Source organism: Macaca fascicularis, chromosome 2 (assembly GCF_037993035.2).
Source record: "Macaca fascicularis isolate 582-1 chromosome 2, T2T-MFA8v1.1".
NCBI classification, from domain to species: Eukaryota; Metazoa; Chordata; class Mammalia; order Primates; family Cercopithecidae; genus Macaca; species Macaca fascicularis.
Window position 1 is genome coordinate 51,850,020 of NC_088376.1, and position 16,733 is coordinate 51,866,752.

The 16,733-nt window shown below is 35.8% G+C and overlaps 1 protein-coding gene across 7 annotated transcripts in view; it reads right to left on the bottom strand.

The window, feature by feature from the left end:
• The window catches only part of HLTF (helicase like transcription factor), a 55,414-nt gene that overhangs the window by 4,710 nt on the left and 33,971 nt on the right, over positions 1-16,733 (bottom strand). For 4 of the 7 annotated variants that reach the window (XM_074031258.1, XM_005546061.4, XM_005546060.4 and 1 more), the window contains exons 15-24: positions 15,379-15,522; positions 14,007-14,145; positions 13,195-13,330; positions 10,872-11,051; positions 6,659-6,783; positions 5,654-5,832; positions 4,202-4,327; positions 3,763-3,875; positions 3,225-3,405; positions 64-144 (exon numbers count right to left, since the gene is read on the bottom strand). In XM_074031258.1, the coding sequence (XP_073887359.1) occupies positions 64-144; positions 3,225-3,405; positions 3,763-3,875; positions 4,202-4,327; positions 5,654-5,832; positions 6,659-6,783; positions 10,872-11,051; positions 13,195-13,330; positions 14,007-14,145; positions 15,379-15,522 (1,404 nt within the window). Of the gene's footprint in view, positions 1-63; positions 145-3,224; positions 3,406-3,762; positions 3,876-4,201; positions 4,328-5,653; positions 5,845-6,658; positions 6,784-10,871; positions 11,052-13,194; positions 13,331-14,006; positions 14,146-15,378; positions 15,523-16,733 lie in introns of all 7 variants that reach the window. The other 3 variants (XM_005546058.4, XM_005546057.4, XM_015445196.3) reach the window with 1 other exon arrangement.

A 16,733-nucleotide genomic window follows, 5' to 3' on the forward strand; every position in this document is an offset into this window, starting at 1 on the left:
TGCATTACTTAATTGTAAAAATCATATCAACCTAGTCTTAAAATAGTTTGTTTAAAAACTCACTTTTGTGATGATAACTTCTTGCTTCTGGCCAAGTCTATGGCATCTGTCAAAGCACTGATCTTCAGCAGCAGGATTCCAGGCCTAACAAGAACATGGATGAGTTGCTTTATTACTGCCCTGATCTTTGAGTGTTTTGCATTTGTCCTTTCATTTCACTAGTATTCATTCATCTTTTTCTGACTGAAAGTTTTCTGCCTGAAGTCAGATACTAACATCACAAATATTGTGGGAGAAAAATCCACCCTCCCAATCACTATGATAACAGGCATCCTCCCCATACTACTACTTCTAATACCTAATACAGGGCCCGACATATGTGTTAGCACCCAAAATAAGTATTTGTTGATTAATCAATTTCTGGGTTTTTTTTTTTTTTTCATTTTTAAAAGAATCTATGTGTGCTTAACAGCAGAAAAAGTTTATACATCCTCTTAGGTGACTTAATTTATATGAGAAAAGATGCAATTCTTGGGCCTATTTATAAAAAAGTTTTCTCCCCCTTTTCTGGTTTTCTTGCACTTTCCTCTGTTCATGAAATAAAAGTATTAAAAAAGGGTTTTAAGAGTCAGAAGTCCTAAAAATTGTTTTTTTGATGCAATTTTCTGTATCAGTATTTGAAGTTAGTTTGACTTTAAAGCTGAGCTAAAAAAAGTACCATTAGCTAATTAACACAGACCTGATCATGAGAATTGTTTTAAGCTAACGAATAAAATGATGGGCTGGGTGCAGTGGCTCACGCCTGTAATCCCAGCACTTTGGGAGGCTGAGACAGGCGGATCACGAAGTCAGGAGATCGAGACTATCCTGGCTAACATGGTGAAACCCCGTCTCTACTAAAAATACAAAAAAAATTAGCCGGGCGTGGTGGCGGGCACCTGTAGTCCCAGCTACTCGGGAGGCTGAGGCAGGAGAATGGCGTGAACCTGGGAGGCGGAGCTTGCAGTGAGCCGAGATCACGCCACTGCACTCCAGCCTGGGTGACAGAGTGAGACTCCATCTCAAAAAAAAAAAAAAAAAAAAAAAAGAATAAAATGGTGCAACAATGAAAAGGGAAGAATAACCAAAAAGATACAGAACTCTGGTAAGTGGTTTTTAAATAGTATCATGAATCATGAATTGTTTGGATAAAGATCATTAAATTTTAAATTAAAACTACAAGTGTTTTTTTTTTGAGATGGAGTCTTGCTCTGTAACCAGGCTGCAGTACAGTGGCGCGATATACTATATTTTTGTATAGTAGCCATAAAATACTGCAACAAAGGTTTAAAACTTTATCCACAGTACTAAAGAAAATACAACAGACCGGCCGGGTGCAGTGGCTCACGCCTGTAATCCCAGCACTCTGGGAGGCCAAGGCAGGTGGATCACGAGGTCAGGAGTTCAAGATCAGCCTGGCCAACATGGTAAAACCCCATCTCTACTAAAAATACAAAAATTAGCCAGGCATGGTGGCAGGTGCCTGTAATCCCAGCTACTCAGGAGACTGAGGCAGAGAACTGCTTGAACCCAGGAGATGTAAGTTGCAGTGAGCCAAGATCGCGCCACAACACTCCAGCATGGGCGACAGAGCAAAACTCCATCTCAAAAAAAAAAGAAAAAGGGGGAAATACAACAGACCATACCATATCCACGATATTCACCCATGAAGGCCTAAGTATGATGACCCGAGTTATAATCTTGCTGAGGATACCCAATCTTACTGAGAAGGATACCCTCAGTGGAGGGAGGAAAAAGGAAGCCTCAGTAAACATATATGCATCAACAAGGTAGCCTCACCCAAGTAACTAAAATTTGTATCTCAGTAGAATTTCTACATGTTAAAAATCTTCTGAGTTTCAGGCAACAAGCTACAACCACAAATCTTAAGTCTGAATGCACAGAAACAGCAAAGGTTGCCTCTAGCCCACATAGTACCTAGTGCAAATTAGAAACTGAATTAGTCCAAGGTCCTTTCAAGCCAAACAGCCCCTCTGTACATGTAGAAAAACATGTTCCTATGTGAAAGCAGGTCCAGGTGACACAGCTTGGTGAGTCAAGTTCAAAGTGAATTTTAGCCTCTGTTCTACCCTTATGCCTGTACTACACACAACCACAAGTGACTGCACTGTATTAGGCATTAAAATGTACTCAGAACATTCCATTAATGACCATTTGTTTCTCAAATTGTGATCCTAGACCACCTATACCTGAATCACCTATGATATGCTAAAAATGCAGCTTCCTGAGTCTAATCCTAGAACGCCTAAGTCTCTAAGTTAAATGCAAAAGAAATTGCATTTACCTAATTTGTATGCACATTAAAGCTTAAGACCACTAGAACCATGATGGTAGTCATTTTGTCTATCTTGTTTATAATTAGATTCCCAGTGCCTATAACAACTGACACAAAGCAGGATCTCATTATTTGTCAGCTGAATGAACCACTACCCTAAAAAGCATTATGGTTAATAAAGATTTATTATAGAAGAAAAGTAGAATAGCATAGCATAATAGTACTTAAATACATGGACTATGATTCTGGTTTTGCCCATTAAACTGTGTGATACTGGGCACATTATTTACTTTTCTGTGCTTCAGTTGCCTCTTCAGTAAAACAGAGCTTTTTTTTTCTTTTTTTTCTTTCAGAGACGGGTTCTTGTTCTGTCACCCAGGCTGGAGTGCAGTGACAGGAACATGGCTCACTGAAACTTCAACCTCCTGGGCTCAAGCAATCAGTCTTTCCGACTCAGCCCAGCAAGTAGCTGGGACTACAAGCACACACCACCACACCCGAGTAACTTTTCTGGTACTTTTTTTTTTGTAGAGATGGGGTTTTGCCATGTTGCCATGTTGCCCAGGCTGCTCTCAAACTCCTGAGCTCAGGCAATCCATTCACCTTGGCCTCCCAAATTGCTGGGATTACAGGCATGCGCCACAGCGCCTGGCCAAAACACAGCATTTAATAATGGTTATCTACCTCATAAGGATGTTGTGAGGATTTCAGTAAAGTGCTTAAGAGAAAGCTCTTAATCTACATTTACTAAGTTTTTGTTATCTATTTCTAAAGTTTGCCTAAGAATATTCACAGTTAATTATAACTATGAAGGTATTTACCACTTTTTTTTTGTCTATTTTTTTGAAAGAAGTACTAAGGTTCTGAAAAAATTTACAAAACTACTTACTGGATCCATTAAAAACACTCGAGAAGCTGCAGACAGATTCAAACCAACTCCACCTGCTTTTAAGGACAGAAGCATTATAGTTGGAGATCCTGCTTCAGTGTTTTGAAAACACTGAATTGATTCAACTCTTTTCTTTTGGGCCATGGAACCATCCAAACGAGTAAACACAAATCCAGAGGCTCTTAATGGGGGAAGAAAAGAAACAAGCAACAAACACTATCATTATAAAAATAAAACAGAGTTAAGTAACCACAAATCTCTTCAATAAATTCTTTCACTCATTTATGTTAATAAATGTTTACTGAACACTTATTAATATGCTAGACACTGCAGTCAGTCATTTTCTGATAAATTCAGGACTTAATCTTTAAACTCCTGTGCTGCCAGGAAGTATTCTCTATTGTGACTCTCAGTATCTTTTAGATAAAATGACTAAAACTGGTAAAAGAAATAAGCTTTTTATTTTTTTTTTGCTATTCAAATCAATACAATCATATAAAATCCTTTTACTGAAAGTGAAAAACACCGTGGAACTTACTTAAGTGGTATTTCTATTAAAGACAGGAATGTTGTAAACTGAGAAACAACCAAACTTTTTATGTTGGGATTCTTCTTTCTTAAGTCAGTCAATGCGTGCATTAGCGCATTAATCTGAAAAAATATTAAGATGTCCGTTAGATTCCATTTTAAATCAGTAAAATTAGTCTGAAAGTTTTTATCATAAAGTCCTGAAATATTATTTCCCTAAAATGCAAAAGACTACTCATTTAAAACAAAGAATTAAGACTGAAAGAACACTATAATAATCTGAACCCATTCTATTTCCTCTCAAATTCACCACTAAAAATAAACAGTGGTCAACAACAGAATACTAAAATGACAGGAATGAAAGCAGAATTATGATTTTGATATACTGTGTATATTTCCTTATATAAAGGTTAAACAAATACTCAAATATTTGCACCTGAGTACTCTACCTTTGAACTGGATGTCCATTCCATATCAGACTTTTTCTCACTGTCACATGCTAATTCTTCTGGAGGACATTCTAATAAATTATCTTCATGTATATCATTTCTGCATAAAGGGCATTTAGCATGTGGCTATATAAGAAAGAAAAAAGTATGAGCAACACTTAACAGAAGAACAAATATAAATATGCCTAAAAATTTTTAAATGTATGCTAAAATCTGTATCTCTTATAGCTAACATTTTATTAAACCTTTTAATAGATTTCATCCATTTAAGAGACATCTGAACCTGCTGAATTCCAGACATGTGATAAGTAGAATGGGTAAAGGAGGGAGCAAACATATGTGATCTGGACTAGCTAGAAGCAACAGCAAGAAACTAAACATTATAACGTTTGTAAGCAAGTTTAAAAAAAAGTCATGAATAACAGTTTATTGAACCTAAATACAATAGAGCTACACTATTTAGTACTATTCTTAAAAAAAAAATCCATCTTAATGGCTTATAAAGCTATTAAGCTTATAAAGCTAATAACAGCTTATAAAGCTACTAGGATCTGTTAAATCCTATCAAGTTCATTCCAAAGCAACATCTGTTGTACCCATTTGAACTTGCTAATAAAATAAGATATCTTAAATAACTATATATAAAACACCATTACAATAAAATAATTCTGAAGGTAAAATTATTTAAAAGTCAGTACAATGGGGTTACTTTTGGGGAAGAGGGAGAGGGTAAATGATTGGGAGGGGCCACAAGGGGACCTAGGCAGTAGATACAGGAATATATTTACTTCATGATAATTCACTGAGCTATTTAATCATGAATTTATACATTTTTTCTACATATATCAATTTAAAATGTTTAAAAAAATTCTACCCTAGCTGAATGACTGCTTAACAAACTAGTCTACTTCAAAAAAATTCAACCGCACAAAAGAATCTAGACCTACCTTATCCAACACAATAGCCAATAATCACATGGGGCAATTAAGTCCTTGAAATATGGCTAAGCCAAATTGAGGTGTGCTATAAGTATACACTACCACCAAATTCTGAAGATTTAGTTTTTTGCAAAAAGCACATCACATTAATACTTTTTATATTTTAGATATACTGGGTTAAATACAAATGTATTAAAATTAGCTTAATGTTTCTTTTTACTTAAGAGTATGACTACTAGAAAACTTAAAATTACCTTTGTGTCTCACTTTATCAATCCATTTATTGAACAGCAATGATATAAACAGTTAGTGGAATTAAGATATTGATTGTGAACATCTTTTTATGTTGAAAGTGTTGCATTAGGAGAAATATATCACTTATTAAAATACTGGAATAATTAACTATCAAAGGTGTATTATTAAATCCAATTGTAAAACTCCATATATTATCTTTTATTAAAGACAGGTACACTACCCTATCAAACACTGAACCTCTACTGAGCAAAAAACTAACCTGCTCATTCTGAATGACTTGGCAAATACAGGGTTTACAAAATACATGTGCACAATGTGTTATCACAGGAACTGTTAAAGAATCCAGGCAAATTGCACATTCTTCATCTGAACCTGAGCTCAGAATTAACTTCATCTTCCTTATTAACTTCTTTCTCAGTTCTTCAGGTGTATCATTTCCTAGAGAAAAGGCTGAAAAATTAATGTCAGAGCAAGGTTTGTAATATGACAAGTTAATCTACCTTATATAAGGAAAAGTTTCGCTTGCCAGTAGGGAAAGTCTCTCATCATTTTCTGTCACAGGCAAAAAGCATAATTTAAATTTGAAATTTAAGAAACATTCAGAAGCCAAAATAGTAGCCAACTCACGTAATATACCTCATAGAGAAGCATCATTATAACATGATAGTGACATACCAGCACACAATAAAAGGCAGATCCAATATGAATCTTTCATCAAAGGGTATCTATCACTGGAATTCCTGGAAAGACCTCATTATAATTCCATTTCACTGGTAAAAAAAATTACTGAATATATTCCTAGCTGAGTCTCACACTAAAAGCAATCTCCATTTGACAGAACAAAATAACAAACTAAATGTATGCTACATAAAAAAAATTGATCATTCTGGGCCAGGCGCGGTGGCTCAAGCCTGTAATCCCAGCACTTTGGGAGGCCGAGATGGGCGGATCACGAGGTCAGGAGATCGAGACCATCCTGGCTGACACGGTGAAACCCCGTCTCTACTAAAAAATAAAAAAAAAAAACTTAGCCGGGCGAGGTGGCGGGCGCCTGTAGTCCCAGCTACTCGGGAGGCTGAGGCAGGAGAACGGCGTAAACCCGGGAGGCGGAGCTTGCAGTGAGCTGAGATCCGGCCACTGCACTCCAGGCTGGGCGACAGAGCGAGACTCCGTCTCAAAAAAAAAAAAAAAAAAAAAAATTGATCATTCTTATCTAAGTATCTCTGACAAATAACAATGATATGAAGCAATCAAATTTACCTACCTGAGGGGCCACTGGAAGACACTGCATTTGTAAGAAGGTAAGTATGGCAACAAATTTGCCGCAATCTAAGCAAAAGACCCAGGACATCTGCATAATGTGCCAAGACAGTCCCTTCATTAAAATACCTAGAGATTAAAATGTCAAATATTACTAAGTCCGCTAAACAATAACTTCCTATTCTAAAACAGCAGAGTAAAATGGCATTGTTCTTTTCTTCTCTAGAAATTACTCCAAAACAAGAATGAAAAACAGAAAAACAAACTCTAATAAAATCAGGAGAGATCTTTAACAATAAGGCACAATATATGAGAAATGGTTGCCAATTGCAGTATAAGTCAGATAGGAAGATGCTGAGAGAGATGACTGCAGATCTCAAACAGAGCTGCCAAAACATAATTCTTTAAAATGGATGGCATGCCCTGAGGAGAAAATCAATACCTCTCATGTGCAGAAACAGGAACAGGGTGCATGCTTGGTGACTTGAGCTTCCCTGGAGAAATTTTTATCAAAAAAGAGGGAAGGTAAACTGAACACAGAAACATACAGATGCACTGTGTTTTTCAAAAAAAGACTATGGGCACAGCACTCTACACTCCAAGCACCCCTAAAGTTTCTGATCTCTATTTATGTGTACTAATAAAACCTAAAGTAACTCAACATGTAACCCTGACTCTTAAGTAAATTGGGTTATTTCCTGCTGGTCTGGGACATGATTATGACCTTTCCCTTTACGTACATCTAGACTAGCAAGCAGCTAGTCCAAGAAGAACTCAAGATATTCAAATATAAGTAATAATCAGCAGAGAGCAAAGGTAGGGAACACATGGCAGTGAAAGAAAACTCAGCAGAAAAATGTTGCCACAGAGCAAATAAAAATTATGACTAAAGATACTGTCACAATTTAACACCACTCAATAAAACAATTCCTCCAAAAAAAAAAAAAAAAGAGAAAAAGAGCTTTGAAAAAATATGGCAAGAGAACATAAAGAGCTGAAAGATGAGCTGGTATGGCTCAAGAAAGTGAAAGAAAATAGTGAATTATCAGAGAAATGAAAGTCACACTGAAACCAATATAAGCCAATATAAAAAAAGACTAGTCACTGATAAAAACATAGAAAAAGGATGTAGGAAACAGGATTGAGAAAATCAAGATTAAACACAAAAATGTAAAAGTTCAGAAATAAAATGATACCTATGGAACGCAGATAAAAGACATCTAACATACACAGAGAGAAATAAAATAATGGAGCAGAAAACAATATTTAAAGAAAGCTTTCCAGGAAAAAGAAGAGGGGAAAAGCCTGGAATCTAAAGATTTAAATAGTATCACATGTCCCAGGGAAAGTCAACAGAGAAGTTGTTGAACTTTAGAGGAAAAAAACAAACAAACCAGGCTTCCCCACAGAAACATTCTATACAAAATACAGTGGTACAATGACAATGTAGATTCTTGGCCGGGCGCGGTGGCTCACGCCTGTAATCCCAGCACTTTGGGAGGCCGAGGCGGGCGGATCACAAGGTCAGGAGATCGAGACCACGGTGAAACCCCGTCTCTACTAAAAATACAAAAAATTAGCCGGGCGCGGTTGTGGGCGCCTGTAGTCCCAGCTACTCGGGAGGCTGAGGCAGGAGAATGGCGTAAACCCGGGAGGCGGAGCTTGCAGTGAGCTGGGAACCGGCCACTGCACTCCAGCCTGGGCGACAGAGCGAGACTCCGTCTCAAAAAAAAAAAAAAAAAAAGACAATGTAGATTCTTAAGGAAATGGGCGATCCAAAAATTATATAACCAGGCCATCTGATATTTAAGTATTTTAAGGCAACAGAAGAAATACAGCCTAACGACTTGGAGTACAAATTTTTAGAGCTAGCTGGTCATGAATTAAAAACTTGGCTGTGCCAATTTAATTATGTAACCTTGGACAGGCTGCTTAACCTATGTCTTGAGCTTCCTCAGTCGTAATAGTGGCACTGTAAAAGTACCTACCTCATACAACTACTATTATTTAATTTAACACATGTGAAGTATTTAAAATAGTGCCTGGACTATATTAAGTGCTATACATGAATCTGCTGCTAGTATTAGAACTGTTAGTATTATGGCAACAAACACTTCTGAATATTCAAGAATGCAAGGAATAGGCAAAATAATACAAAGATTAAACTTCCAAGCTCCAAACCCAACTGCCAGAGTTTAAATATCAGTCCTGTCATTCACTAGCTGTGTGACAACAGTATAAGTCACCTAAACTGCTCTGTGCCTCAGTTTCCTCATTTATAAGATGTGGATAATAATTATACTGACCTAATAGGATTGCTGTGAATACATTTAAAGCACTTAGATCAATGTATAACACCTAGTGAGTGCTAAATAAATGTTAGTAAATATATAGCCTATTAAAAAGAATACTTTAAAAATAACATTTTCTGAGAACAGTTTCAGTAAAGTTAAAGTTTTTCAACTTTTTCAAATAGAATAACCTTTACTAACACTAATTATTCCCTGGCACAGTCATAACTTACCCATACTCAGCATTTCAGTTTAAGAGATCTCTTTTGAATGCCTACCATGTGCTAAATATTAGACAATTCCTTCTATTTCACCAGCCATTGCTGTCTTCATAGTTAGATTTCTTTGACTTTACTCACTCCCTTGGTGATCTCATGGCTTTAATTACCATCCACACATAGGTGACTTTGAACTTGACTCTCCTATCCAACTAATTATTTGATATCTCTACTTGGAAACTTCACGGGCATCCTATGATCAATGTGTCCAAACTGAGCTTCTGATCTTAGCTTAAAAAAACCTCTGCTCTTCCCATAGACCTGTCTTGGTAAATGGCAATTTCATCCCTTCAGTTATTCAGGTAAAAAGGCTTGAAGTTATCTTTGATTCCTCTCTTTCACATGCCATAACATATCAACCAGCAAGTTCTGTTGGTTCTACGTTCACAATTTAACAGAATCTAATCATTTCTCACTCCCTTTATCACTACTATGGCAAAAACCATCATCTCTTACTTTCACTGCCACTGGTCTCCCTACCTCTGACCTTATTCCTATTCAAATAACCTAAACCTGAACACAGCAGCCAGAGTGACCTTTTAAAAATATAAATCAGATTATGTCACTCTCCTGGCTCAAAACCCTTTAAGGTTTCCTGTCATAAAAAGTAACAGCCAAAGTCCTCGATATATGCGTTACATATCCCCATTCCAATATATCTCTGATATCATGACTATTTTCTCTCTTGTTCATACTATTCAGCCACACTTGCTTCTTTGTTATTCTTCAAGCTCACTAGGCATGCTCCCAACTGGGAGCATTTACACTTGCTCTTCCTTCTGGCTGAAACACCCCTTAATCCCAATCTCCTTTAGATCTTTACCTATTTATCATCTTCTCAGTGAGGTCTTTCTTAACACCCTGCTAAAACAGCTTTGGCATTCTCCATCCCCTTTTGTTGCTTTATTCCTTAAAACTTAATCATGTTTTTAAACTATCTGTTTCTTCCTATTAAAATATAAATTCCTTGAGTGCAGGGATTTTTGTCTATTTTATTCTGCTGTATCCCAATGTGTATAAGTGCCTGGCACACAGTGGGCACTTAATAAATTTTTGTTGAAAAAATGAATATGAAAAGAAATAAGATTTTGCACTCAGAAATCTCCTGCTTAGAACAATTTTTCCCACTCTCTCTAATTCCTACCAAACCTGCTTTGTACCTACCTCACTTAAGTTTTTATGTTTTGAAGATTCCCCTTTCACAGTCCTGTTCTGCTTTCACTTGTCTCTTATTCATTCTGTTCCTATGGGCATTCACATTAAACCTGATCTTGCTTGGACTAGAATTTCATACCTTCTACCAATCCTTAATCTTCTTGTTAAACCTGTTTCATCAGTTCCTATTCCCAGATTTCCATACGATGTTGGAAATAGAAGCAAGCAAAATCTTCTGGCTAGTAATTGAGAACTTGTCATTTAATGTAAGCTTTAAATTGTTTCCTAACTTAAGAAATTACTTACCTGGCGAATTATACTATTATTTCATTCACCTTAACTATTAATTTGTAAAAAACACTGTAATTCATAGAAGCAAATCATCTTTCGGTATACTTCAAACTATTGCTAACACATCTAAATAATGTCATTCAGTGAATGGGAAACAAAGTAAACAAAAACTATTTTTTAACATGGCTTTCTTTCTCCATACCTTCCAATAGTGGCTCTGCCTTCATTTTTCACAGACTGGTAAATCTTTCTCTCTTCATCTGAAAGTGTAATGTGTTGAATAAATACTTTACGTTCTGGTAACTCCAAAACAGGTTTTCCTTTAATTTTGCTTGTCTTTGTTCTTCTAAGTGTGATATTTTTAATTAGGGACTGTAAACGCCTAATCAGAATAAAACAAATAATTATGTACCTTTTAATTTCTATATAAATTGATCCAAGAAGAACAAAACATAACACTTTAATTTGTTACTGTTACAGTTTCCGTAGAAGTGTTTTTAAAATCCCCTATTTGGGGTTTTAACCAATCTGATAATCACAGAAGTATACTACAAAAATAAAGTTATTAAAACAAATGTATGGAAATTTACCCTCAATACCTATCATAGTTTAATCTTTTTATATCCTGTCCTTGTTTTCTTAAGCTCTGCTCGTCATTTTTGTTCCAATCATTAACTCTTACTTTTCAACTGTCCTGTCAACTCCATCACCAGTCAACACTCAGATTCTAAGTATCTATTAAGTGCAAGGCACTGAATTAAATGTTGTAAGAATACAAATATAGAGGCCGGGCGCGGTGGCTCACGCCTGTAATCCCAGCACTTTGGGAGGCCGAGGCGGGCGGATCACAAGGTCAGGAGATCGAGACCACGGTGAAACCCCGTCTCTACTAAAAATACAAAAAAATAGCCGGGCGCGGTTGTGGGCGCCTGTAGTCCCAGCTACTCGGGAGGCTGAGGCAGGAGAATGGCGTGAACCCGGGAGGCGGAGCTTGCAGTGAGCCGAGATCGCGCCACTGCACTCCAGCCTGGGCTGGGCGACAGAGCGAGACTCCGTCTCAAAAAAAAAAAAAAAAAAAAAAAAAAAAAAAAAAAAAAAAAAAAAAAAAAAAAAAAAAAAGAATACAAATATAGGTAAGATACTACCTTCTGTAATATGAAAATCAAAAGTATATAAATAAGTAATTGTATAAAATAATGCGTGCCTCCAAAATAAAAAGATAATATGGTAATTCAGAACACACAAAAATCCTTTACAGGTTCCACAATCTTTACATTTCCTTCTCAGTACTGGAAAAAAGAGATGTATCAATTCTTGTTTTTTCCCAAAATTAAAATATAAATACAATTTCCTGGAGTTTAAATAGTTGGTTTTGAGGAATCAAGTGGATAGTACTGCCAACTAGGTTAGTGGCTCTTGAAACTTTTTCACTATAACTTACAGTAAGAAACACATTTTATTCTATCTAGCAAAAATATACAAACACATACAAAAGAAACAAATATTTTACAAAATAATACTTACCATGTATCATGCACTCTGATATTTACTAATCTCTTCTCTATTTCATTGTCTTTTTAAATGCTGGCTACCACCTTTATAATGATTTTATGTCCCACTAACAGATCTCAAATCTTCAGTCTATAAACTGGCGCTTTGGTCAAAAAGTTGAACCACATTAGTCTACATCTTGCAAAATGGCTATTACTGAATTTTAATTTACGTTCTCAACTTTTATCTATCTCCATCTCCACCAGAAACAACCACATAAAACTTTCCTATACAACTTTTGCTGACGTCACGGGACATCACATCATTCACTACATAGAGCTATGTAAGGCCGGGTGCGGAAGCTCATGCCTGCAATCCCAACACTTTGGGAGGTTGAGGCAGAAGGATCACCTGAGGTCAGAAGTTTGAGACCCGCCTGGCCAACATGGCGAAACCCCGTCTCTACTAAAAATACAAAAATTAGCGGGGTGTGCTGGCGCACACCTGTAATCCCAGCTACTTGGGAGGCTGACACAGGAGAATCACTTGAACCCAGGAGGCGGAGGTTGCAGTGAGCCAAGATTGCGCCACTGCCCTCCAGCCTGGATGACAGAGCAAGACTCCATCTTAAAACAAAACAAAACAAAACACAAAAACAACAAATAAGTAAATAAAGCTATATAAGATACGAAAACTTAATGCATATTAGAGCCTCAAAGGATATACAATGTTTCCTGCTAAATCTGTTAATGGTGGTTTTGGGGCTTTGGGGCTTAGCAACACACAAAAAACACAAAGTTATGTCTTTCCTTTCAGTGTAGCCAAAACAGGGGAAGGGTAGTTATTGACTATTAGAAATCTTTGTCTTTCCAAACAAGCATCACTAGGTTCTGAACGACAAAGGCATTAAGCCATAAACACTTTTTAGAAGGAAAAGTTAAGAGTCAAGTTAAAATAGTAAAGAAAGTGCCAACTGGTTCAAGCTACTAACATTTATTTGTAACTAGTATTAATCACTGTCTGAAATTACTTACCTAAGTCCTCCTTCATCTCCCATTGTGACAGGACGCTGTATTGTTCTATGCCACCATTCTCTATCAATAAATGGTTTAAGTTTTAAAAAAGAAAGAAGAGACCACAAGTCCTTTAAAGAATTCTGGATTGGAGTCCCTAGAAATAACAGGAAACTGTTGTAACTCTTTAACCAGAGTATCCAATAAGAATATCTATTTGGCCCAATCAGAGAAGACAACAATTGAAAATGAGCACTCTGTACCAGGCCCATCATTATCAATTAAATTAAACTATCAAGTGCTAACTATAATGCTTTATTAAATATATACACATCTCAAGATACAGTTGTGCTCTAATTTTTAGCTCTCACACGCCACACTAGCCAAGAAAAAGACTGTGGAAAATACTTTCTCCTTATCAAGTACATCTGCTTATTTGGTTTTTAAAGCAGCAGCACTAGCAAGAAGGAAAAAGCAACTAGTTTAAGTTTACATTCTTTTCCTTACCTTCCAGTAAAGGCATTGTGAATGGCAAACAGGTTCAAGGATGGGAAACAGAAATCAGGATTATGACTGGATGACTAGAGTGTCTACTCCATTTCCAAGGTTCAAAAATAAGTCTAGTGACTGTTCCATAAATTATCAGTAAGTCAAATGTTGTTATATCATGGGCAATTATGAAAAACAACTCAAAACATTTGATTAAACTATTTCTAGGATTAATTTTGGGGCAGACTTTACATCCACTTGAAGTTTACTAAGTTATTTTACTAACTTACATAACGATACATTTTAGAGATGTAAAGTTTTAATAAGTTTAATGCTATGATTACCTGTCAAAACCCATCTTCTTTCTGATTCTAAGTCAAGTACAGCTTTTGTCTGCTGAGCATTTGGATTTCGTATGGCATGTCCTTCATCCAGGATCACTCTTAGCCACCTTATGCTATGTAATGGACTATCCCCTTTAGTCTGAAATAAATGTTTTATATGAATTAAAAAACACAGGAAAGTAAAATAGTACTTAATATGATTTGCTAACTAGTTGCTATCATTATTTAATATCAAATTTACTGTGTGCTAGGTACTGCTTTAAGCACAATAATTATTGAATACTCACAAGTTTATAAAATAAGTACTTATTAGCACACCTAATTTTATAGATGAGAAAACTGAAGCACAAACTGCTAAGTATGTTACCCAAAGCACCATAGGTAATAAATGGCAGAACTAGCATTCAAACCCAAGCAGTCTAGCTCTCTGTTGAGTCACTGGTCAATACACTGAACTGTTCTACCTCAGATTAAAACATAGCAATGATACAGAAAATGGCAGTTGTAAGAATTACTTGAATTCAACATTACTTTCTTTTATATAAAAGGTAATATTTTTATCAGAAGACTGAAATTTTGATAGCACAGTATTTTTCAAAAAACTTTAACTTTTGAACAATTGGAATTATGAAGGTAAAAATCAATTAGACTAATTGGAAAACTTATGAACTGTAACTACAAAAAAAGCATACCTTCAAACTGAGATATTAATCAAATCATTGTGATAGAAAATAATTTTCCAGAATATTAAAAAAGAAAATAGAATTCATTTACAAATTGCTTTATATACTTAAAATCCAAATTTTAAATCTTAACTTAAAATGTTCTAAATGAAAAATATTCCTGTCTGGGTGTGGTGGCACATGTCTGTAATCCCAGCACTTTGGGAGGCCAAGGTGGGTGGATCACCTGAGGTCAGGAGTTCGAGACTAGCCTGACCAATATGGTGAAACCTCATCTCTACTAAATTAAAAAAATTAGCTGAATGTGAAGGTGCATGCCTGTAACCCCAGCTACTTGGGAGGCTGAGGCAGGAGAATCACCTGAAACCAGGAGGCAGAGGTTGCAGTGAGCTGAGATTGTGCCATTGCATTCCAGCCTGGGCAACAACAGCAAAACTCCACTGAGAGGGAGGCGGAGAGGAGGAGAGGAGAGGAGAAAAGAAAAATATTCCTAAATTAGCATCTAAATAAGATGCAACCCCCCTTTAATGCAAAAAAAAAAAAAAAAAAAACCATTCATTTTCTATATATTATTAAGTATTTAAAAAGAAAAAAAGTATAAAACCTGAATTTTGGAACACTCTAGAAACCTGTGGCATATTTCTTACATTCAATCTTTAAAAGATCTCTTAAGTATCAGCAATACTTACTCCATAGTCATGAGTTAAAATATTATATGTAGTCAAAACAATATCCTGTTTTGAAAGTAAGGCCGGTTCTCTAATACGATCAGGACCATAATAAACATAAAAATTCAAGTGTACATCTGATTTTATATGTTGTCCAAACTGGTCCTAAAGAAAAATTAGGAATATTTTTAACAATGAGCAGATTAGTGTCAGACTTAATACATGTATAAAAAAGTAACTGCCCTGGCAGTAGTGTGACAAATCCAACTACTAAAATTGTATGAAATCAAGTTTCCTGCAGTCTAGACCAAAATAATAACAATAAGAAAAATGACACACACACAGTAATAGTAACACATTATTTAAAATTGACTTGGCCCTACCAATCAGCAACTGATTCATTTTTAGGAGGAAAATCCAAAGTTCTTTAAAACAATAACGAGTTTTATAAAAATATTTTAATTAGAAGGCTCTTTAATGCTGTATTAGTTAGCAGATTTAATAATATAAAAATTAAACAGTAAAAGAACCACCACCAATATTTCAAGGATGCGGGCAGAGATTCAAGCACTGTACCACTTTCATTCATTTATTAATTGGCCTACTACTTGCCAGGTATCAACTACAACAGTGATGTAACTAAAAACGAAGAACAAATAATCATCCCTGACTTTGAGGATATGATCAGTTTTAAAAACGTATTATTTTTTTAAATCATAAAAACACCAGACCTAGAAGATTTTCAGCAGAAAAAACCAGCCTGATTAAGTTGAAAAGAGAAGATACCAGGGAGACACAGCACAGAAGCTATGAGGGGAGAGATGATGAAGCCCTAAACCAGCACGGTAGAAGTAGGAACAGGGTGGAAAGGACAGGTGTGAAAGAAAGAAACTAAGACAAGACTGATAGGACTTGGGGACTAATTAAATATGAAATATGAATAAAAATAATAAGACTAAGATGTTCTGATACTTCAATGACTAACTAGAATTGTGTGATTAAAATATAAGGAAGTTTTAAAAAAAAAAGGAAGAAGAAGGGAAAAGTGGCATCCAAGTAAGAAAAAGATGAATATTTTAGACCTTTATCATTTTTGGTCACTATAGAATACCTGACTGAAGAAGTATACTAGGAAAACGTAAATAATTACCTGTAGGTAAAAGTGAGAGGTGTAGATATGAATTTTAAAGTTAACAGCAGACAATATTTACAGCTATAAGAATGAATGAAATTTCCTAAAGAGAGCATGTACAGTGAGCAAACGTTAGGGACAGAGTCTACAGAATACCAATATGTAAGAAGAAGACTTATGTTTTTATTGGGAGAAATTACATGATGTCTGGGGTATAATTAAAAATATTCTAGGCCAGGTGCAG